General features: G+C 46.5%; 2 protein-coding genes across 2 annotated transcripts in view; one reads left to right on the top strand and one right to left on the bottom strand.

Annotated features, from left to right (window-relative positions):
- Window positions 1-1,706, bottom strand: part of btk (Bruton agammaglobulinemia tyrosine kinase) — a 43,116-nt gene extending 41,410 nt beyond the window's left edge. The window contains exon 1 of the mRNA XM_084331820.1: window positions 1,682-1,706. The gene's annotated coding sequence lies outside the window, so the exon portion shown is untranslated. The remainder of the gene's footprint in view (window positions 1-1,681) is intronic.
- LOC311242956 (large ribosomal subunit protein eL42) lies at window positions 1,234-18,588 on the top strand (the record flags this gene model as incomplete). Its single annotated transcript, XM_084332021.1, has 5 exons — window positions 1,234-1,245; window positions 3,723-3,828; window positions 14,537-14,604; window positions 16,169-16,291; window positions 18,548-18,588. The coding sequence occupies 5 exons, from the start codon at window positions 1,234-1,236 to the stop codon at window positions 18,566-18,568; spliced, it is 330 nt and encodes a 109-aa protein (XP_084188147.1). The 3' UTR covers window positions 18,569-18,588.
- Window positions 18,589-24,360: the final 5,772 nt, after the last annotated feature.

The raw sequence follows: 24,360 nt of genomic DNA, 5'->3' as shown, positions 1-24,360 counted from the left end.
TGTGTGTGTGTGTGTGTGTGTGTGTGTGTGTGTGTGTGTGTGTGTGTGTGTGTGTGTGTGTGTGTGTGTGTGTGTGTGTGTGTGTGTGTGTGTGTGTGTGTGTGTGTGTGTGTGTGTGTGTGTGTGTGTGTGTGTGTGTGTGTGTGTGTGTGTGTGTGTGTGTGTGTGTGTGTGTGTGTGTGTGTGTGTGTGTGTGTGTGTGTGTGTGTGTGTGTGTGTGTGTGTGTGTGTGTGTGTGTGTGTGTGTGTGTGTGTGTGTGTGTGTGTGTGTGTGTGTGTGTGTGTGTGTGTGTGTGTGTGTGTGTGTGTGTGTGTGTGTGTGTGTGTGTGTGTGTGTGTGTGTGTGTGTGTGTGTGTGTGTGTGTGTGTGTGTGTGTGTGTGTGTGTGTGTGTGTGTGTGTGTGTGTGTGTGTGTGTGTGTGTGTGTGTGTGTGTGTGTGTGTGTGTGTGTGTGTGTGTGTGTGTGTGTGTGTGTGTGTGTGTGTGTGTGTGTGTGTGTGTGTGTGTGTGTGTGTGTGTGTGTGTGTGTGTGTGTGTGTGTGTGTGTGTGTGTGTGTGTGTGTGTGTGTGTGTGTGTGTGTGTGTGTGTGTGTGTGTGTGTGTGTGTGTGTGTGTGTGTGTGTGTGTGTGTGTGTGTGTGTGTGTGTGTGTGTGTGTGTGTGTGTGTGTGTGTGTGTGTGTGTGTGTGTGTGTGTGTGTGTGTGTGTGTGTGTGTGTGTGTGTGTGTGTGTGTGTGTGTGTGTGTGTGTGTGTGTGTGTGTGTGTGTGTGTGTGTGTGTGTGTGTGTGTGTGTGTGTGTGTGTGTGTGTGTGTGTGTGTGTGTGTGTGTGTGTGTGTGTGTGTGTGTGTGTGTGTGTGTGTGTGTGTGTGTGTGTGTGTGTGTGTGTGTGTGTGTGTGTGTGTGTGTGTGTGTGTGTGTGTGTGTGTGTGTGTGTGTTTGAGAGAGAGATACAATGTGTGACAGATGTTGTGAAGATGTTCAGTAGGGTTACAAGTCTATAAGGTTTATCTACCAGCAAAATAATGCTTTCTATCTAGCAGGATATGAACATGGATACAAAACACTTTAGTATTCAGTTAACAGAATATAATAACATTAAAACAAGTTTATTATTATATATATATTTTTTTTTTACTTTTACATAATTTCAAATGAATGCAACTTGCTCCTGTAGCACATAAAGCAGTGTATCCCTCACCACACATAAAACATACAATACCCACTATCACAGCATGGCCCAAATGGTAGATAGGCTAATGTTAAATCTAATTGGCTTATAACGCTTATTCATTTTGCAAAAGGGAGGAGGATTCCCTGCTATCCCAGTATTTGCACGAAGATACTACTTATGGTAGTGGCTTTTCAAACACTGAACTACATACACCAATATAGAAATTAACATTAATTCATATTAGTAAATGGTAAAAACAGTGCTCAGAGCTCCAAATGTCATATAGCTGCTAAACTGTTTCTAGTAGGATAACTGGAATTGAATGAATTAAGCATTTCCTTCACAACACACAGACACAAACACACATAGAACTTAATATATATATATCATCTTCCTCATACAAATCGATATACTTATACCAGTATTGCCTCTCCTATGCATTACAGTGGGGTTTCAGACGGAAATAGCAGTGAACTACACCATAGGGCTAAAGAAGCATCATTACTTACCTGACACCGTGGGTGTGAGATCAACAATAGCACGCTGAGATGCAGAGGGCTGAGAGCTAATGGCACAGAGCCTTTTTAGTAGCTCTTCTTCCATATAATGTGCGTTAGTATAGGCTGTGTTCTGCTTGAAACCAAACCCCACCCATAGAGAGGAATTGACTCCACTTGCTTCCCCTTTTGCTTCCTGCTCATTTTCATATCATCTCTCTGGACAGTTTTGGTGTTAAGTAAAATAGGCTAAACATTAACACAGCACAGTACAGGCACTGCTGAATGATGTTACACTACATTCACAGTTTCTTGGGGGAATGTCTGTTTAGTTAACCCACTAGGGTACTAACCTACTAACCAACTAGGGTACTAACCTACTAACCAACTAGGGTACTAACCTACTAACCTAGACTCAATGTAAAAGAATGGAAACCTCAATCTACTTTTTACAAAGACATAAGACTATGTAATTTTTTTGTATCTAAAATGTACTATTCACAAATATGTGTTGCAGGCCTGACAAGCAAGCATTACATCACGCGCAGGAGTGGTTTGTGAACAATAAACCATGCCTAGGGGTGGTCGTTGGCATGGTTTATTGTTCACAAATCACGACTGCAAGTGGTGTAATGCTTTTATACAACTGCCACATTCATCCAACCTTATTGCTATACAATAAACACACATTCATCGAAGATTTATTGAAAAAACCATCCGCCAGAAAAAGTAGTTCCCACAACAACAAAAAAGACAATTTGCCTCCATGTGGAAGCAGCTCGGAAGTGCATCCAACCAACTAACACATCCAACTGTGTGTTATTGGAATGATTGAGAGAAGTTGCCTCATGTGGAAGCAGCTCGGAAGTGCATCCAACCAACTAACACATCCAACTGTGTGTTATTGGAATGATTGAGAGAAGTTGCCTCATGTGGAAGCAGCTCGGAAGTGCATCCAACGGATCCAACAAACTAACACATCCAACTGTGTGTTATTGGAATGATTGATTGAACATTTTATTACCAGATGCAGAATGGGTACAATACAGTACGGCTCAATACACACAATTGTTAAGGGTATGCAGACCTACTTTCTATAGAACTTCATTCTTAGATGCTTCTATAGAAAGTAGGTAAAACAAATTAAAAAGTTTTCTTTGCCCTATAGGGGGAAAAATAATTTCTTCGCCCTATTTTTTTATTTATTTTTTTAAACCTACTTTAGAGGGCCTAAACTTAACCAGTTGGAAACCAGGCGTACAGTAATAAAATTAGCAATCAACCAATCAATCAATTCAATAGACCATGCTCACTTAAAACAGCGCAGCACTCAGCTGCTTCTCTCTCAGTCTGACTCTCCCCCGCCGTTGCACACACACAATAAAAATACAATTTTAACCATCAACTCGACTGCAATCTTATAAAATTAAGAAGCAGTGTTGCGTTTAGTTATGCTATATCATGTCTAAACATGCTTTCGATGCACACTAACAGTGAATTATTAGTTGTCATGAGATTCGATTATCTAATAGACTATAAACAACCATTGTGTTGGTCCAGTCCACTAACGGCGAACGTCTCTAGCATTGTCATCCCTAACCTCTCTGGCCCAGGTCTGCCTACGATTAATGCTACGTTATCATACCACCAGTCGATGGAAGCAGTACATTATAACATATCAGCGATAAACTGATTGACTGACTGAAACCATTTTTATCCAATCTCCTCATCAGTTTGTAATTGTTGTACCAGTGCTAATGCTAGCGTGTTGCAAGGCCACTCTTCTCCATCCCCACAACGAGACGTGCATTTGACATTGGGCTACATTTTGTTAAACTGCTGCCTAGGCATTAGCTGAAGTAATACTTCCTAGCGTGACGTTTTCATTCACCTCGCCCTAAGCTAACGTTATATTCCCAAAGGTAACATTCAAAATGTATAGTTAAACGCCGTACAATGAAAATCATACTTTGCTTATTACTTTACTAATACTACCACGTGTTTGCTCGTGTTTTTCTATCTGCCTAAACTATATCTTCCATTTATCCTAAAGGTGAACGTCCCAAAGACCCGCAGGACGTATTGCAAGAAGTGCAAGAAGCACCAGCCTCACAAAGTGACTCAGTACAAGAAGGGAAAGGATTCCCTCTATGCACAATGTAGCAGGGTGGATTATCCCTGCTTGGTGGGAACGGTTGCTGACAGTCACAAGGTAGCAGGACGCAGTAGAGCTCCGTCTGACTGCACCCTCGTCTTTGGGCCTGGATCGTCAAACTGGGGCCCAGCAGTGGGAGTGAATGGGGCCCGGGATTTACCAACCTGGTTTGGTACTCTGGTCTTCCTCGCCTCTCCGGGGCGGTCAACAGTACTCCCTAACTCGCTCTCACTTCCCCCAATACCTCTGTTAACCCTCCCACACCTAGTGACTGATATATGAATAAATAGATTCGTTCCTCCCGCAAGCAGTACCCTCCCTCAGTGACACTAGAGACCTTAATAACTGAAAGGGGAAGGTGGGTAGGAAAGGGTTAAATGTGTTAATGTTACCCGCACCAAAAGGGTTAGTGTTAAGGCTCAGGAATTGACACGCACACAAGACTCCCTGTAGGAAAGCCCTGCTAATAACGACTACTTTGTTCTGTACTGACCCTTTAAGAGTTCCTCCCCTTTAATGTGAGCGAGCTGGTCTCAGTGTTATTGTCTGACGACTACTTTGTTCTGTACCGGTCCTCTAAGAGTTCCTCCCCTTTAACGTGAGCGAGCTGGTCTCAGTGTTATCGTCTGACGACTACTTTGTTCTGTACCGGTCCTCTAAGAGTTCCTCCCCTTTAACGTGAGCGAGCCGGTCTCAGTGTTATCGTCTAACGACGTGCTGTAGTAGTTTACCCTGTCCCCTTGGGATAACGTGTGCGTCAATGAACGTGAGTACTGTACCTGCGTTTAGTTCGTTCATTCAGTTTACTCTGTACTTAGTGTGTTCCCGCTGATCCATTCCTGTTGACGTCATTCCCCCCGTTATTGAAACACAGCGCCGTTAGCTTAGCTACACGTTAGCCAACCTACGTTCCCCCTCCTATGATATGCTGCTGCGCTGCGCGGCTAGCTTAGACGCACGCTAGCTAGCCTAAGCTATAACTATAACTCACTCATTACCCCTAGTGAACTGAACGTATCTTACACCTGGTTTACAGTCCACCTACCTATACTGTTTACATGCACTGAAGGAGTAATTCCCTGCATAGGTTATGTATGTTATGTATATTAACCCTGGTTAAGTGAATGCTCTAGTTACTATTTGCACTATACTACAAATGGATATTCTTGTTTATGTACATCACTACTGTGTTATTAATGTATACTGTATTGTATTCCTCTGTAGACAACCACACCTGGAAATCTATCAAATAACAACCAGTAACTGCAGCACGCCTCTGTGTAATTCTTTAACGGGTGTTACAACCCCATAGTGTCCGCCAGTTCCATCAAACGCACCCTGTGGAGGCCCTAGCCCTCCGTTTCATGGTCCTTCGAGCCGGATGGAGCTCCTTCAAGACGCTATGGCAGACCAGGACAACACAGAGACCACCGCTCACCCGCAGAGAGAGCGCCACCTACCAAGCCACCTACGTGACTTCGAAGTGGGATACGAACCTCAACCCAGTACTCAACTCAGTACCCAACCCAGTACTCAACTCAGTACCCAACCTAGCGCTCAACCTAACACCCCGCCTAGTACTCAACCCAGTACTCAACCCAGTACTCAACCCAGTACTCAATCCAGTACTCAATCCAGTACTCAACCCAGTACTCAACCTAGTACTCAACCCAGTACTCAACTCAATACTCAACCCAGTACTCAAGCCAGTACTCAATCCAGTACTCAACCCAGTACTCAACCCAGTACTCAACTCCGTACTCAATCACAAGATGAACCCCCAAAGGCCCTACCCCACGCATCACAGCGCCGGGATAGCGAGACGAGGAACCCATCTACGAGGAGCGAGCGGTCAGGTGTTGGCTCCCATCGTTCATACCCGGCGAGCGAGGCAAGGGTCCCGTCTGAAGGTAGTAGGCCCTCACATCAGCCAACTCATAGATCCACCATAAGGTCAGGTGCCTGCTCCCATCGCTCATGCCCGGCGAATGAGGCAAGGGATCCGTCCGAAGGTAGTAGGTCCTCATACCGGTCAATTCCTAGACCCACCATAAGGTCAGGCGTTGGTCCCCATCGTTCATCCGGGAGCGTACACACACAACATGCTCTCTCACCAGTCCAGGAAGCTATCCTCCAGGAGCACATCCACTCCCTGGAGCTCGAGGAGCTACAGCGCCAGGTAGAAGAAGACGGCAACGCCGACCTGGAGTGCCAACGCTTACAGCGCATACAGCAGGAAGCACAAGATGCAAGAGAAGCTATCGCTACACGCCTCGACAGGCAGAGGCGGCTTAAGAAGAAGGAGCAGGAACTTCAATTAGCCAAAATTGTCACCTCACTTCTTCAAGAGTCCGAGACGGGACCACGTAGCGGTGCATCGTCCCCCAGGGGCCTCTACTCCCTACCAGCGATGCATGCCCCACCTGCCAATGCTCCCGCAGGCTCACCGCATCAACCCATCTCTCACCTACACCCTGCACCCCCTCTTGTGCCCGCAGCAGTATCTGAGCCGACCTATCCACCACCTGGACTACAGCACCACGTAGTGGCACCTGTGCCTCTAGCACTCCCTACCATACCACAGAACATGCATTCCCCGCCGGCTAACCCAGCCGCCATCACCCCAGTGATGCACCATCCAGCACAGGCGACGTCTCGCTCTGCCGCTCCCCCTGTGTCATGGTACCCAGCTCCTAACATGCCTGGTCCAATTGAGCAACCTACGACCTCACACGAACCTTCTGTAGCTACACACAGTACCCAGAGTCCTACCTACGGTGCGACCATCTCTACTGCAGCCCCACCATACCAGAACGCGAGTCCTGCTGCACCTCACATGGCTCTTACCCCGCCACAGGTTATATCGGGGCATTTACAGCACCCAGGATCAGAGATGCTGATTACCTCTCCCTACGGCATCCCACAGCCGATGCTGCCAGTCTTTGAACGTGACCGCGAAAGTGACTTTGCCCTACTCAAGATAGCCTTGGATAACTTGATGGGTAGTACCGGGCACCTGTCTGAACAGTATAAGAACCAGGTGCTCCTCGGCCACTTGAAACTCCCCAGTGCTCTCCACCTTGCCAGAGCCTACATGTATGACCCTCGACCGTATACCGCTGCACTGCAAGCCCTGCAAGACAAGTACGGCCAACCCAGACAGCTCGTCCAATCAGAGTTAGGCGCCATTCTCAACTCACCTCCCATCAAGTTTGGTGACACTGAAGCCTTCGACTCCTTCGCCCTGTCCATCCAGTCTCTGGTGGGCATGCTCGGGACACTTGAAGGTCAAAACGGGTACGAGTTGAGATGCGGATCCCACGTCGACCGGCTCCTGAGCAAGATGCCCCCTTCAGTCAGGGACGGATTCATCGAATACTGCCTCAGCCGCGGCATTCTCCGGACAGGGTCAGACCTGACATACACCCTGCCCGACCTGGCAGCCTGGCTCCAGATGAAGTCACAGGCTAAGCGCCTCTCAAGTCGAGCCGCAGCGCTTTATCAGTGCGACGCACCCAAGCCAACCAAGCAAGACCAACGTGTCACTCACTATAAGGAGAAGACCACAACCATCCTCCTCAATGCTGGGGAAGTCGCTAGTACCCCAGAGCCTACTCGCTACAAAACCCCTTTCAAGTCCAAACCGTATTGCCCCTATTGTGACAACAAGGAGCACTTCTTGAATGCTTGTGACGACTTCAAGACGCTATCTACCAGCCAGGCCGTGAAGTGGATCAGAGAGGAGAAACGGTGCTGGAAGTGTGGCCGCAAACACTCTGCCGAAGCATGTACTCTGACGCGCCCATGCAATACATGCAAAGAACAGCACCTTACCATTCTGCACGACTCCATACAGCAGGGTGAAACCACAGTCTGTATGGTCACTACACCACCCACTAAGGTATACCTCGACCGGCCCAACCGTCCACAACAGGTTATGTTAAAGGTCATCAAGGTCATCTTGAGGAACGGGGACCAAGCCCTGGAGACCTATGCCGACGGCTCTGAACGAAGTATCGTTCTGCCTCAAGCCGTGCGGCGGCTGAACCTTCCCAGAACGCCAGAGACTCTCCATCTACAAACCGTCCAGCAGAATGTCGAACAGCTCCAGGGCAGCTCCGTCTCCTTCGACGTTTCTCCATGGTGCACGCCTTCCCAGAAGTATCGGATCCACCAGGCCTTCACCGCCGAAGGCCTCAGCCTGGCCGAACACTCTTATCCCGTGGCCGCACTACAGAAACGCTACAAGCACCTCCACGGCCTGCCCCTACCACCAGTCGACCATGCCCAGCCACTACTTCTGATTGGTTCAGATATGCCACACCTTCTGACCCCAGTACAGCCTGTATGCGCAGGCCCACCAGGCGGCCCCGTCGGTATTTGCACCCGACTAGGTTGGTCACTCCAGGGCCCTACAAACCTTGCCCAGACTACATCTTCTTCACAGTGCCTCCACACTGCCACTGCCTCTCCAGCCACAGAGCTCTTCAGGAATGTCGAGCGCCTCTGGCAAGTCGACACTCTCCCTTACATCAGCACGAAGGCAGTCACCCGCTCCAAGCAAGATCAGCAAGCCATGGTCGCGCTCCAAGCACTCACTACCAGGGTCAAGGTCGACGGAGTCCAGCGCTACGCTACTCCCCTGCTTCGGCAAGCAAATGCTACCCCACTACATGTCCCTAAGGAAGCTGTGCTGCCATGCCTCCGCAGCATAGAGAGAAGACTTACCAAAGACCCCAAACGAGCCGAGGTCTACTGTAATGAGATACGGAAACTGGAGAAGGCTGGTTACGTGGCAAGGATAACCCCGGCAGAAGCCGACCAGTCTGCAGAATCCTACTACATCCCGCACCATATGGTGACCCACAACAGTAAGGACAGGATCGTTTTTAACTGTTCATTCCAGTACCAAGGCCTGTCCCTAAATGACCTTCTGCTTCCTGGACCTACACTCGGGCCAACCCTGCTCGGTGTCCTCCTCAGGTTTCGTCAGTGGCGACATCAAAGGTATGTTTCACCAGATCCGCCTGCTGCCTACCGACAAGCCAGTGCTGCGCTTCATCTGGAGGAACATGGAGAGGGAGAAGGAGCCGGATATCTATGAGTGGCAGGTACTTCCATTCGGGACAACCTGTAGCCCCTGCTGTGCCATTTACGCCCTCCAGCAACACATCCAAAACGACACAGAGGGCAATTACAACTTGATAAAGACAGTCGAGCAGTCCTTCTATGTCGACAACTGTCTGCATAGCACACACTCCGCCGAAGAGGCCAAGCGTCTCGTCGATGAACTCCGCCATCACCTACAGACGGGAGGGTTTGAGGTCCGCCAGTGGGCAAGCAACGTGCCTATGGTCATCGAGCACCTTCCGCCCGAAGCCCGCTCCGAAAGCAGCGAACTGTGGCTCTCCAAGAGTAGTAGTGATCTTCAGGAGCCTACACTGGGCCTACGCTGGAACTGCCTCAATGACTCCCTGGGCTATAAGCATCGCCCTGTGGAGACCTCAGCACCTACCATGAGGAACCTCTACAGAGTACTTGCCTGCCAGTACGACCCCCTTGGCTACATTGTACCTTTCACCACAAGAGCCAAGGTCATCATACAAGACCTTTGGAAGGAGGAGGTCGGCTGGGACGACCCAATCCGACCCCAAAGCCTGCTCGAAAGATGGCGCACCTGGGAGCAAGAGATCCCTCACCTCATACACCTGGAGTTCCACCGAGCCTACGCTCCACCACATGCGAACACCTCTACTTCGACCAGGGACCTCCACATCTTCTGTGACGCGTCCGAGCGTGCATGCGGCTCTGTCGCCTACATGCGGACCATGGATGACCAACAGCAAGTCCACATTTCCTTTGTGCTCGCTAGGTCTCGGGTGGCCCCCAGGAAGCAGCTGTCGATGCCCCGACTCGAGCTGAGCGCTGCCCTCACAGGTGCCCAGCTTAATGATGTACTTCAAGCCGAGCTCACCGTCCCCATCCAACGGGTCGTCTTGTGGTCGGATTCCACCACAGTTCTCCATTGGATCAAGTCAGAGTCCTGTAGATATAAGGTCTTCGTGGGCACACGAGTTGCGGAAATCCAGAACCTGACCGAGCCCGATAACTGGAGATACGTGAACTCTGCCTCAAACCCAGCAGATGACATCACTCGGGGCCTAACCTTGGAGGAACTGGTACGACCACATCGATGGCACAAAGGTCCAGAGTTCCTCTACCTACCTGAAGACCAGTGGCCTACTATGCCCTCTGCTCATCCCGAGTCTGACGGCCACGAGATGAAGAAGTCTGCCATAATCTGTCATGTAACCACCTCTCCCAGTCCTCTGCTCCCTGCCGTTGAAGACTTCACTTCATGGAAGGATCTCGTCCAAGCAACAGCCAGGTCCCTTCACGGTGCGGCTGACGCCCAGACTACAGATCAGCCCTACGAAGCAGCTGACGTCCTCAATGCCGAGAAGGTCCTCCTTACACGAGCCCAGCTGGACTCATTCCCAGAGGAGATCAAGGCCCTCCAGTCTGACCGACCTCTTCCCTCAGACAGTCGTTTGAGCTCCCTATCTCCGGAGTACGACAAGGCTACAGGTCTCCTCAGAGTAGGCGGTAGGCTGCGCAGAGCCGAGAACTTGGGGATGGATGCCATTCACCCAATCGTCTTGGACCCACATCACCCCCTGACAAGGCTGATCATCCAAGACTATGATCAAACTCTTCTCCACCCCGGGCCTGAGAGGGTATTCGCTGATCTTCGATCCCGATTCTGGGTCCTACGAGGAAGAGAAGCAATCCGCAAGCATCAACACACCTGCCGAGAATGTCATCTGTGGCGAGCAAAGCCCGACATGCCTAAAATGGCCGACCTTCCGCCCTGTCGCCTGTGTCTCTACAAGCCCCCATTCTATTCTACAGGAGTAGACTGTTTCGGGCCATTTCACATCAAGATAGGGCGCCGGAATGAGAAGAGGTGGGGGATTGTCTACAAGTGTATGACTACACGCTGCATACACCTTGACCTCCTAGAAAGCCTGGACTCTGACGCCTTCTTGATGTCCCTGAGGCGTTTCATCTCACGCCGCGGCACACCTTTCGAGCTCCTCAGCGATAATGGCACAAACTTTGTCGGAGGAAACAGAGAGCTGCAGGAAGCCTTTGCCGAGATGGAACCCAGACTGAAGGAACAGTTAGCTAAGCAGAAGATTACGTTCCGCTTCAACCCGCCGAGCGCACCGCACTTTGGTGGAACTTGGGAGAGGGAGGTGAAGTCGGTGAAGACTGCCCTCAGAGTCATCCTGAAAGATTAGATAGTGTCTGAGACCGTCCTCCACACAGTCCTCATCGAAGTGGAGGGCATCATGAATGCAAAGCCATTGGGCTACCTCTCCTCGGACGTTGCAGACCCTGATCCCGTTACCCCGAACCTCCTCATCATGGGACGCCGTGACTCGTCTCTACCTCAAGCAGTTTACGACTCCAGTGACCTCCTTGGGAAACGTTGCTGGAGGCATAGTCAAGTGCTGGCCGACCACTTCTGGTCTGCATTCATTCGCCACTACTTACCGGGTCTACAGGAGAGGCAGAAGTGGAGGAAGGACGGCAAGGAACTGTCACTAGGCCAGGTGGCCCTAATCGTTGACCCACAGCTCCCTCGGGCACTCTGGCCTGTCGGGAAGGTCACCCAGACATACCCTGGAGCTGACGGGCGCATCCGCACCGCCGCTGTCCAAGTGAAGGACCGAACATACCTGCGCCCTGTGTCCCGGTTGGTGCAGCTCCCGAGCCTCCCGGATACCGAGGACCCCAGAGACTTTCCCGTTTTAGTTCAAAAGGTCTAAGTAGATTTTTGGGTGCGGCTGTGTAGGAAAGCCCTGCTAATAACGACTACTTTGTTCTGTACTGACCCTTTAAGAGTTCCTCCCCTTTAATGTGAGCGAGCTGGTCTCAGTGTTATTGTCTGACGACTACTTTGTTCTGTACCGGTCCTCTAAGAGTTCCTCCCCTTTAACGTGAGCGAGCTGGTCTCAGTGTTATCGTCTGACGACTACTTTGTTCTGTACCGGTCGTCTAAGAGTTCCTCCCCTTTAACGTGAGCGAGCCGGTCTCAGTGTTATCGTCTAACGACGTGCTGTAGTAGTTTACCCTGTCCCCTTGGGATAACGTGTGCGTCAATGAACGTGAGTACTGTACCTGCGTTTAGTTCGTTCATTCAGTTTACTCTGTACTTAGTGTGTTCCCGCTGATCCATTCCTGTTGACGTCATTCCCCCCGTTATTGAAACACCGCGCCGTTAGCTTAGCTACACGTTAGCCAACCTACGTTCCCCCTCCTATGATATGCTGCTGCGCTGCGCGGCTAGCTTAGACGCACGCTAGCTAGCCTAAGCTATAACTATAACTCACTCATTACCCCTAGTGAACTGAACGTATCTTACACCTGGTTTACAGTCCACCTACCTATACTGTTTACATGCACTGAAGGAGTAATTCCCTGCATAGGTTATGTATGTTATGTATATTAACCCTGGTTAAGTGAATGCTCTAGTTACTATTTGCACTATACTACAAATGGATATTCTTGTTTATGTACATCACTACTGTGTTATTAATGTATACTGTATTGTATTCCTCTGTAGACAACCACACCTGGAATTGCCAGACGTGAGCGATTCGACTCACGCTCACGGCAATGAATCGGCTCTTATGAACGAGTCGCTCATGACCGACCCATCACTAGCGTCTGACTATTTTGCGCGTGCAGCATTGGAGCCTAGGTTATGCCAGCCAAGATGAAGAGGACATCGTTCGGCAGATGGACTGAAGATGAAAGTTGTTGCATGTTAGACAGTTCAGTCAGGCTAGCCATCCCGGCTAAAGGGACAGCTAGCTTTAGCTACGTTATAATATTAAGTGTGGTTCAGTCGGGATATAGCCATGATGATGTCGGCTAGTAGCTAGCTTAGCTAAAGGCTAACTAGCGTTAGCTAACCTAGAGACAGCGCGTGCAGCATTGTTATGCCAAGATGAAGAGGATGGTCGTTCGGCAGATGAACTTCGTCAACTCCACGCGGTTGTCTCCATCCTCTTGGACGTTTGGTGAGTTTTTAATGCACTCTATTCTATTCCCGCTGTGGATATCTCTCTCTCTCTCTCTCTCTCTCTCTCTCTGGAGCCAAACTGGCCGACTAGCTGTTGTAGTACTAGTAGCTAACGGTGTGTGGCCTGGTGTCAGCACCTGTATTGCTTTTCTCATGTTGTACAGTTTTTCAGTGGTAGCCGCATAGCTTGCTTCTGCGTTAGCTAATGGTTAGCGATAGCCGGGTTGAGCTAACTGTTAGCCAGTTAGCTGTTTAGCTACGACGTTAGCTGCCGGCTGCGCTCGGCTGGGAACGTTAGTTTGATGCTATCAGTTAGCCTAGAGTTAGCTGTTAGCTTGTGCTACGACCATTGACATTAGCCGTGAGAATAGCAGGGGGTTCTGGCACTCTGACTACGACATCATCTTTGACAGAAGATGTAGTCGGGCCTGCACCATGACAAGGCTCCGGCCATAGCTTCTTTTTGTCCCGCCAGCGAGAGGCCTTTCGTCAACGTGGAGACCTGTTTTGCAACCTTTCGCCCTGCGTTCCTCGTGCAGGTAAGATGTCATGACATTACCCCACTCTTCCTTCCTTCCCCTCCCGAATGTTTTGTTAATAACGATGTTTTTTTCCAGGCAAAACATATGTTACTTCACAACATTTGGAGATACGACATGTGCTGTGTGTGAATTGTCTTGGTCGTTTGTGTAGCTTGGGTAGCGTTGGGCCGTTGGCCAAAGCTGTGTGTGGCCTGGTGTCAGTACCTGGCTAGCCTATTTAGCTGAATGCTGTTTAGCTGTTTTCTCTGGTATAGACCCTCTTCTCTTTGGATTTAAGTGTTGATCTTTGTCCTTTTGGATCTATGTATATTCATGTTGCCTTTGTGAAGTTATCTTTTCCTTCTGTTTTGTTCTTCCATTAAAAGTTGAATATCCTTTTAGGGGCTCATCTTTGCTTATCTCTCTCATACATGCTCTCTCTCTAACACACACACACACGACAAACACACATGCTCTCTCTCTCTCTTTCTAACACACACAGTCTGCCTATGGCTGCCTTTCTCGATGGCTAGGCTGTGCTCGCTGAGTCTGTACCTAGTCAAGGATCTTCAGTCACAGTGCTCAGGTATTCTGCCACTGTGTACTCTCTGTTTAGGGCCAAATAGCATTTCAATTTATTTCCAATGTGTCTCTCTCTCTCTGTACACTGTATATTGACTGTAGAACGGGAGCTCTCTCTCTCGCTCTCTCTCTTGCTATATGTTGACTGTATCATGCCCAGCCTCGGGCAGCGCTATTATATATTATATATATTTTTTTTTTTTTTTAATTTTTTTACCTTTTTGGGGGGGGGGGGGGGGCTCGCTCGCGTTTAAATCTCGCACAGGGCCTCGCATTTCTCCCAGGCGGCCCTGATTACAGCTGTTATATTATGTTGCTGGCTGGGCATTTCCCCATGAATTGGTGCTAAACTGCTTGTACTGTATCTGTTATGATGAATTGAAAATGGGGGACCCTGATCTAAACAAGACTAAAGTCTTTCTCTGGTCTGCATCCCCTTAACAATTGTGTGTATTGAGCTGTACTGTATTGTACCCATTCTGCAATCTATTAATACAATTTTCAATCAATTGCAGGTAAGAGGAGATACGACAGAAAGCAGTCCGGCTACGGTGGTCAGACAAAGCCCATCTTCAGAAAAAAGGTGAGCTTTTCTACTAAAAATGAATGACTCGGGACAACTTCACCTGTTAACAATGTTCATGGAATAATTAGGAAGACTTTCATTTGTGGAAGCCACTGTTTGGTGTATCTTGGATTTGCCACATAGCTCATTGTGTATTTCCTTGGATTTACCATATAGCCTTCATCATGGTGCGTTTCGCCACATAGCCTTCATCATGGTGCGTTTAGCCACATGGCCTTCATGGTGCTTTTAGCCACAGCTGCTTTCATGGTGCTTTTAGCCACATAGTCTTCATCATGATGTGTTTAGTCACATAGCCTTCATCGTATTTCCTTGTATGACCCTGATGGCCACATGCTGAAACATGATGCTTTCTATAAATTGGTTGTCCTATTCCGCATGAAAGTGGCAGGAACTTGATGATTATCATTTCTGTTTATATTAAATATGAGTTTGTAACCTAACTGGTGTTAGATTCTGATCAATCTGGCCAGTATCATGTCTTCTTGTGTTATCCTCTCTCCATCCACTCCTCTGCGTTGTGTACTTTTAATGGTTCTGACATCTCATATACTGGCTGATACAATCCTTATCTCTCCCCGTTAGTGCGATCCGCAAACCAGAATAATTCTCCACCTTCGTAAGAATTCGACACTTTGACACAGCGTAATACCTTACAAGGAGAAGCGTTGTTTATTGATATAAACGGAAGCCTCAGCTCAGATGTTAACAGATTGTATTGTCCTTAAAGTCTATTCTAATGATCTTTTGGTGTGTTTAGTCTATCGTCCTCCTGCTATTCAGTCCAATGGTGGTCAGGCCTAGTCTTTAGCCTAAACCCTCCTCGCGTTAGCCGAAGCTAATGATGATGTGTCATTCCCCCCCCCCCCCCCCTCCGTGATGAGAGGAGAGAGTCTCTTCTGGTTTTTTCCCTCTTAGTCTCAGTCAGATTTTAGTCTGCCCTTACCCAGAACCACTGTCACCTTTATAGGATCTTCGTCCTAGCAACGACGGCCCACCCCCTTCTGGTTGTCATGTGCCGCTGCCATGACAGCTGCTAATAACCTTTCACACATTTCAAAACGTTTCATTACTGTTTCATTAAGGATGAACCCCTCTCCCTCGCTCTGTGCTGCTATCAGCTTGTTCCAGATCGGAATGTCAACATCCCCCGCTCAGTGTGCTGCTATTCAGTGACTCCTGCTCGCTCTGAACCACCGTTCTATCACCCTCTTCTAAGGCAAACCATGCACATTTCGATCTCTCTGACCCGGCACCGTTAGATGTGGTCATCTCCCCCCAATCTATACATCACATACATTGAAAAACCACCCCCAGAACACCCGTTTTCTCTCACTGGAAATAAGTTATTTTAATAAAATAATTGTCATACACCCCTTAAGCCAGAGGTCCGGTATGAGATTGATATCACTCCATAAATGGATGAATACAGAATGTATTAATTAATGTTGCGTTTCTTTTTCAAATGTAACCAAGAGTAAATACCCTAACCCTGGCAAACTGGCTAAATATGGCTAGGGCTTAAGAGGTTAACCTGTTGTCAGAATTACAATGTTTCCAGGCTAAGACTACAAAGAAGATTGTGCTGAGGCTAGAGTGCGTCGAGCCCAACTGCAGATCCAAGAGGATGTTGGCCATCAAAAGATGCAAGCACTTTGAGTTGGGTGGTGACAAGAAGAGAAAGGTAAACAAGCTTTGTTTCAGGTCTTCTTGCTGCTCTGGTAGGAAACTAGGGTTGAGGTCGATGCAACGGAAGTTCATTGTGTTACTTCTGGCAAAAGCTGTCCTGGATGCCCCACAAACTGTAGATAACTAAGTAATGCCAAGGAATTTTGAACAGCCACCTATTCGTTCTTGGGTAATGTATGGTGGCTGGAGATGATAATTGAATGCCGTGGAGGCGTGTAGCGTCTGTTATATGCAGAATAGACTTATTGACGGGACTAATCCACAAGTTTGAGTTCCATGTAAGATGTTGACTGAATGTCTAAGATCATTGAATAATAGCACAACGTACATTATGTTTTAGGGTGGATTTTCCCTTTAAGCTTGGTAACTTGATTTCTAGCATCAGATGAAAAACAGTTTTGTAATGGATTATGTCACACATGGTACTCTGCTTTTATTTTTGGACGGAGCTGAAGTTTCCTATCCTGAAACCCAGTAAAAATTGCAGACTTGCCTGAGCACAGGCTTGGGTCCTTTTTACACCCGTGTTGTCCAGTTGAATTGACCCCATGCGTTTCCCCTCCTGCTACAGTTCTGTTAGGGACATGTGTAACTTGAATCAAAGGCACCCTGGTCCACTCTTGAGGTGGTCTCGGACTGCTTCCTAGTGAACCCTGGTGTAGTTTGTTTGAGATGAGAAAGCAATTGGACCAAAGCAAGAGAATTTATGGGAAAATCACACATTCCACCATCACAAGATCATTTTAGCTACATTTCAAAATAGCCAAATAATGTGATGCTAAAGACATTCCTTGCATGCATAATTCAGGGTATGGTATGTCTAGACGGTACATAATTAATCACCCAACAGTGAATTTGAAAACATTAGTATTTATAACGAGCCAAAATGAAGATCACTGTTTTTGTTGGGGGTGCACGATATTGATTTTGACCCAGATACCGATATCTTTATGCTCCGATAACCGATATTTATTGTATTATAAAAAAAAATTTAAATGTATATTCCTGTAGTTTTGACCTAACCAGATTTATCATGACATGAGCGTTACTACTATGAACTAAACAAAGCCAAGACAACAGTTTTGACTGATAAAGTGACCATATTTATTTTTCCAAATGAAAATTCACAATCCGTCAATAACTTATAATACATCCAACCTAACAAGTCACCTGCAACATCACCACCGCTACGATGGTGTGTTAAAAGCCTACGACGGCGCGAGCAGCTAAAGCTGCTGTGAATCCAAAGCCAGCTACAAAGGAATCCGCAGCACTTGTACCTATTGACGAGGCGTTTGCTAAATTAAAGAAGTTTGACAGAAATGGCCCAAGGGCTCAAGCCGCTAGCTTTTAAGCAGTGCTTGGTGGTGCAAATTAACCTGGCTACTACGGAGCAATAAGTGACTGCGTATTCAACCTAGGGTTGCATCACAGTCATGAAAGGGGCTAGATTTGCAGCAGCTTGCGCGTCGTCGTAGGTTTTTAACACACCATCGTAGCGGTGGTGATGTTGCAGGTGACTTGTTAGGTTGGATGTATTATAAGTTGTTGCCCTTTTCCCTCCTCGTGGAACTATTGCATTGCATTTGTTACAAATAGCAAGCAAACTTTTTTCCTCTGAAACTATTCCCACACTACCGACGCCATCTTTGTTTACATCCGCGCTGCTTCAGAAACTTACGTGGCTACGTCACAGCCAAGAAAGGGAGCGCTGGATTTGTGTAAAACGCCCTCTTCCTAAACCACACGCTATCAGTCGTACCACAGTACTGGCAAAATGGGAGGAGCCTACAGCAAAAACAAATGCCCTTCATCCCAATTCACCCACACTGCATTTTTTTTTACCAGAAAATATATTATATTATCGGAGCTATTAATAACGTTATCGGGATGACGTCATAATTGCTGATATCGGCCCGATAATTATTGTGCATCCCTAGTTTTTGTTTCACACGTTCATTAGGTTTCAAAAGTGTATCACATGGTTTCGATTAGTGGTTCATCTGGCAATAATGGATACTTTCACATGTCATAACATCACTTAAGATCCGACTGAAGCGTATATATAAAATGTTCAATCGGGATTGTATTCTGTGGTGCAAATTCATGGGCAATATTATGATTATTAGTTTTTCGCTGCCATAACCTGAGGCAGTGCTATTCTTAAACCTTGTCATATTGACCTTTGACCCCATGCTCTGCTGCCTATTTGCCTTCATTCTAACACTGATTTTCCTTTGTTCTCTTCCAGGGCCAGGTCATCCAGTTCTAAGCTGTGGATCAATCTTCTGGCTGTCACCGTTTTTCAATAAATCCATCATATTTCAATCTGCTCCCCGTTTAGTCATTTTTGGAGCTATATTTGGCTGGATATTTATACCAGGGCTTGAGGCTCGTTTGAAAGTTTCCCTCGTTTTGAGATGGACTTTGTAATTGTTTTGATGGACTATAATCTGCCTAATGGAAAAGGTGGGACTGTATTTATCCCAAGGTCTGTCCTCATTTCTTGACCCTCCTATTAAAAGATTTCAGTTTTTGGCCCCATCACAAATGTTGCTTTCATTGGTCAAGCTAAGAGGACAGCTTGGAATAGGTAAATTGTGCAAAGATACACATTGATTATTGAAAGGGAGTGTTGGTAAAAATATAAACTCAAGGAATGAATATAGCCTAGTTACAATTTAAGTGATATTAAATGTGGAATTAAAGATATAGTTTATGGATATATGCCATTTTACATTTTTGAACTAGCATCTGGAGAAATCTCAAAACAAATAAAACTGGTTGGAAGCTGTTCAGAGACGATACTGGTACACTAAAACATTGATAGGGTAGTTTGTAGTGAAGCCATAAATATTATTTTTTTCCTTTCCATCACGGGTAACTGGTCTAATATTGAAATGGCTAGATTAAACTGGTTAAATTTTTTGTAGGCATACAGCGGTGGTTCTCAACCTATGGGTTCATTAATAATTTTGGGGAAAGTTGTGAATTATACAAACAAATTTTGTATCTGATATAGATTTTACAGCCCTCTAGTTTTTCAAGGTAAATAGCAGCTAGCCCTAGCCGCTTCCATTAATTTGTGCTAAGCTGGCTGTCTTGCAGGCTAAACTGGCTGTTTTGCAGGCTAAGCTGGCTGTCTTGCAGCCAGTTTTCTACTGAACGCACAGGAAATTGGTATCTATATTCTTGTTTGACTCGAGAAGACGGTATGTGCACTTCCCATAATGTTGGCATGTCCCTTTAAGCCAATGTCGGAGGTGTAGATGAACAGCTGGTGTATTTAGGAACATCAGCAGTGATGCCACAGATTACTTGTAAAAATAATCTGATTACTGATTACTGATTACTCCTTTAAAAAGTTATCTAGTTACTTTACTGATTACTTGATTATCAAAGTAACTTAGTTACTTTGAAAGTAACTAGGTTACTAAGTCGACGCCGTCCCCCCTGCTGCTGCCACAAGAATGACAACAGTTTTTTTTTTTTAAATAATGCTTTATTGAAAGTGCATATGTCATAAATCATGATTGGCTGCTCAGACAGGTCATCATGAGACGTCATCAGCCATCAGGCCATACTCCGGTCTAGCTGACTGTACCCCTGGCTCTCTTATCATCAGCATTATGAGATAGTAACTAAATAGTAACTCACAGCCACTTGGAAAAGTAACTGTAATCAGATTACTGGCTTGTAAAAAGTAACAAGTTAGATTACTATTTACTGAAAAAAGTAATCAGATTACAGTAACTAGCTACTTAGTAACTAGTTACTGGCATCACTGAACATCAGTGTACAGTAATTAGATGTTGCACACACAATTCAGGATCAGGAATTATGTGTTCTATTATGCTCATATGCATCCCATCCCGTTTGGAGATTGCTACATTGGTACACTGGACTAATACAGTGGACACACTATTGCAACCATATTACAAATTTTTCTCATACATTTTACATCAAAATGTGATTTCTATTTTACAGTCTTGGACTATTCGCTTATTTGGAAGAACATCTTGCTTGAAGAGGGAGGAATACAGAGTGAAATACCTGGACCTGGTTCAGTGAAGAGGGGAATACAGTGAAATACCATTATCGGGGTCATTCCCGCCTCCAGGCCCGGCTGAGGGGACTGATCTCCTGGTGAGAGGTGTCCCGCGTCTATATTAATCGCAGCCGAAGAGTGCTTCGCGTTTCTCTGATTGGCCACGACGCCCATGTGACCGCGGCGCACGGTAGAGCGGAAATAGGCTGCTGCCTCCGCGTCAAGAAAGACAGACAGGCATATATTGCCATGCTCTGCGACAAACTCTAACCTTAACCAACTCCGAAAGAATGCCTAAACTTAACCCTAACCTTAACCAACTCCGAAAGAATGCCTAAACTTAACCCTAACCTTAACTTAACCCTAACCTTAACCAACTCCGAAAGAATGCCTAAACTTAACCCTAACCTTAACCAACTCCGAAAGAATGCCTAAACTTAACCCTAACCTTAACCAACTCCGAAAGAATGCCTAAACTTAACCGGCGAAAGAATGCACGTTTATAGCGAGAGATGATAAATTAATTAAACACAAAAAAAAGAAATTGAAGTGATTCGAACTTGTCACCAACGCACTGCAGGCTCCACAGCAAGGCGGTGAATGAGTTGAGCTAACCGTCTATGTTAAAACGGGGGATTACGGCTGCATAATGCCGCGGCAGAGCTAACGTGAACTTTACAGTAAATTACATGGATAATAATGTTAAGGTAGTTAGTTCATTCCTGTAGGTATACTAGGTAGGCCATCATTAGGCTCTCAAATTCATAGGCAGTAGCCTATAAATGAAAATGAAATATAAATTTTGTATACATACATACATAAGGCTCAAGGTGCTGATTGACTGCCTACCAAAGTCTGTTCTCTTATTTAGCAAATTTTCAGTAAATATTTGATTGAAATTTAAGTTTTATCTGGTGATTATTTGAGTGATTGTTTACCTACAGGAATGAACTAACTACCTTAACATTATTATCCATGTAATTTACTGTAAAGTTCACGTTAGCTGTTAGATTGCATATTCCATAAATTAACATGCTAAAATTGGCCTGGCTCATCACGTTTGATTGATTGATTGAAAACTTTAACAGATTGCAGAATGGGTACAATACAGTACGGCTCAATACACACAATTGTTAAGGTGATGCAGACCAGATAAATACATTCGTCTTGTTTACATCAGGGTCCCCCATGTTCAATTCATCATGACATTTATGACATACATCGGCTCAGCCAGGTTATATATGATGCCAAGTCTACATAATTTTGGTTGTTTATAGCACAATAACATCTGATTTAATGTGATGGAAGAAGTGAAATCATTTTGAGTAAATATTTAATTTACCACAGCCGCATAAGATGCTGGAAAATCTTGAAAATGCACCTTGAAAATGCTTGAAAAGTGCTTGCATTTTGCCTTGGAAAAGGTGTACAAACCCTGTGTTTGTATATTTGTTTTTTTTATCTACTTTTTCTCCCCATTTTCTATTTTTCTCCCATCGCAATTTCGTATTATCCAATTCTACCCTCCCCTGTCTCGAACGTTGTTAGACCATGCCTCCCACTGGTCGGCTGCAATGTGTACCAAGCCTTGCATCTCGTGTCCCCTCCGGTACACAAGGAGGCAGCTGTCGCATCTTTTCACCTGTATTCACGCGTGTGATCTTTTTCCGTAGCCTATGTTTGCGAAGACGCTCTCTGATTGGTTTAGCGCCGAAGGGTTAAACCAATTGTACATATATATTCTCTGCTTCAAAGTGGCTATGCGTTGGCCCTCTTTCAAAGTGGGTTATGCTTAGATAGGGTTAGGGTTAGGGTTAAGGTTAGGGTTAAGGACAAGGTTAGGGTTAGGGTTAGGGCCTAACCCTAACCTTGTCCTTAACCCTAACCTTAACCCTAACCCTAACCCTATCTAAGCATAACCTGTAATATTCCGCTTAATGTCACTCTTAGTGTCTATAGGGAATGATAGAATCGGGCAACTGCTTATTGGGTTACCGTTTATTCACACGTCCCGGGCAGCAATGACAACACAAGGAACAGCGCCTGCATATGAGATGACTGGAATACGTAACACGTCATCACGCACGCATCATTGCTGTGCTGTGGTAGGCTATGGGCTACACAGATATCCCTAGGATATTACATCTCCCTTCCTAAGATGAAACTCACGGTGGCAACCTAGAATCCTGAAAACATTACTTTACAATATACGGTACCGTTTGTTCTATATTCACACACCTGTGGACCATTATTTATATTTAAACAATATACGCAGAAACGGTATACTTAAACAATATAAGTAGAAAACGGTCTCAAGACATGTCAATTATTATGATAATTACAATAATTACAATATTTCCTCTTCTCTCCTTTTTTTTTTTTTTTTTTTACATGCATTTCAATTTCACGTGGCCGTAATGATTCAGGGTCCACTGAGTAGGGTCTTAGGATCTTAAATGTCAAGCTTTACTCTTGGCTTAACGATGCGACCAGATCTGGTAGTGATGCACCTAGAATGTTCATCTGGACCTTCAGGTGGTGGACATTCCGGTGATGCCATCTCAGGCTGCTGGGGCTGGGTGTTGGCCTCCTGTGCCATTGTTCGGTGGGTACCTCGGTCAGTCTCTTTTGTCTGTAACAGGTGACGTCTGTTGCGCCTGTATTCCTGGCCTTCATCAGTACGAACGTGGTAAGACCTTTCAGCGCCTGCTGGTTGAATGACAGTGGCGGGCTTCCATTGTCCATTACTCTGTTGGAAACGGACGGCCTCTCCGTCCTGCAGAGTCGGCAACGGTCTTGCTGTCCGATCATAGTAATGTTTCTGTCTTTGTTGGCATAGTTCTCTCTTGGCGCGCACTGTGCTCTGGTTTACAACCTGTGGTCGTAACTGCTGACTGGTGGTGGGGAGGATAGAGCGTAGGCGTCTGCTCATGAGTAGTTGTGCGGGTGACTTGAGGTTGTCAACTGGTGTATTTCTATATTCTAACAGACTCAAGTATGGGTCCTTGTTGTCTACTCTAGCCTTCTCTAACAGTGACTTTGCAATCTGGACTCCCTTCTCTGCGAGGCCATTGCTCTGGGCGTAAGTAGGGCTGCTAGTTACATGTCTAAAGTCCCAGTCCTGTGCGAATGTCTTAAATTCACTGGAGCTATAGCATGGGCCGTTGTCACTGACTACGGTTTCTGGTATGCCTAGCCTTGCGAACTGGGCTTTGAGCATTCGCACGACGGCTGATGTAGTGGTGCTGCGTAGTTTGTCTACCTCAATGTACCTGCTATAATAGTCTACTGTGACTATGTAGTCCTCTCCATGTAATGTAAAGAGGTCTGTGGCGACGGTCTGCCATGGTCGGTCAGGTATCTGATGAGATATCATTGGCTCTTTGGGGTTGGAGCTACGATACTGTTGACATGTGCTGCATGAGCCTACCATTTCCTCTATTTGTCTACCCATTCCAGGCCAAAATAGCACATCCCTCGCCCTCTCTTTAGACTTTTCTATACCCTTGTGGCCTGTGTGTATGCGTGTTAACATGTCCTGTCTCAGCGTGTGTGGCACGATAATCTTCTCACCCTTAAAGAGGACGTCGTCCATCACTGTGATCTCGTCCCTGTGGTTCCAGTAGTCGGCAACACTGGGTGGACACGTCTTTCGTGTCTCAGGCCATCCTGACTCGTAGATCTGTCTTAGGGTGATGAGCTGTTGGTCTTGGGCGGTGGCTGCTTTGATCTCAGTCATTTTGTTGTCGCTCACAGGCAGGGTGCTCAGGACTGTGTGTACTTGTGTGTCCATACCCTCACTCAGTGTGCGGTCGTGGTAGGTGATAGACTTTCTCGACAGGGTGTCCGCCACTGGAATGTCTTTCCCTGGGCGGTGCATGATGACGATGTCATACCTTTGGAGCTGCAGTATCATGCGTTGCAAACGCGGCGGCGCAGCGGCGAGCGATTTTCTGAGGATCGCTTCGAGTGGCTTGTGGTCTGACTCTACCACTACCTGTCGCCCATACAGGTAC

Source organism: Notolepis coatsorum, assembly GCF_963971535.1.
Source record: "Notolepis coatsorum genome assembly, chromosome: 16".
Classification (NCBI taxonomy): domain Eukaryota; kingdom Metazoa; phylum Chordata; class Actinopteri; order Aulopiformes; family Paralepididae; genus Notolepis; species Notolepis coatsorum.
The sequence above is the reverse complement of the archived record's forward strand: the minus strand, read 5'-3'. Positions and strand labels throughout refer to the sequence as shown.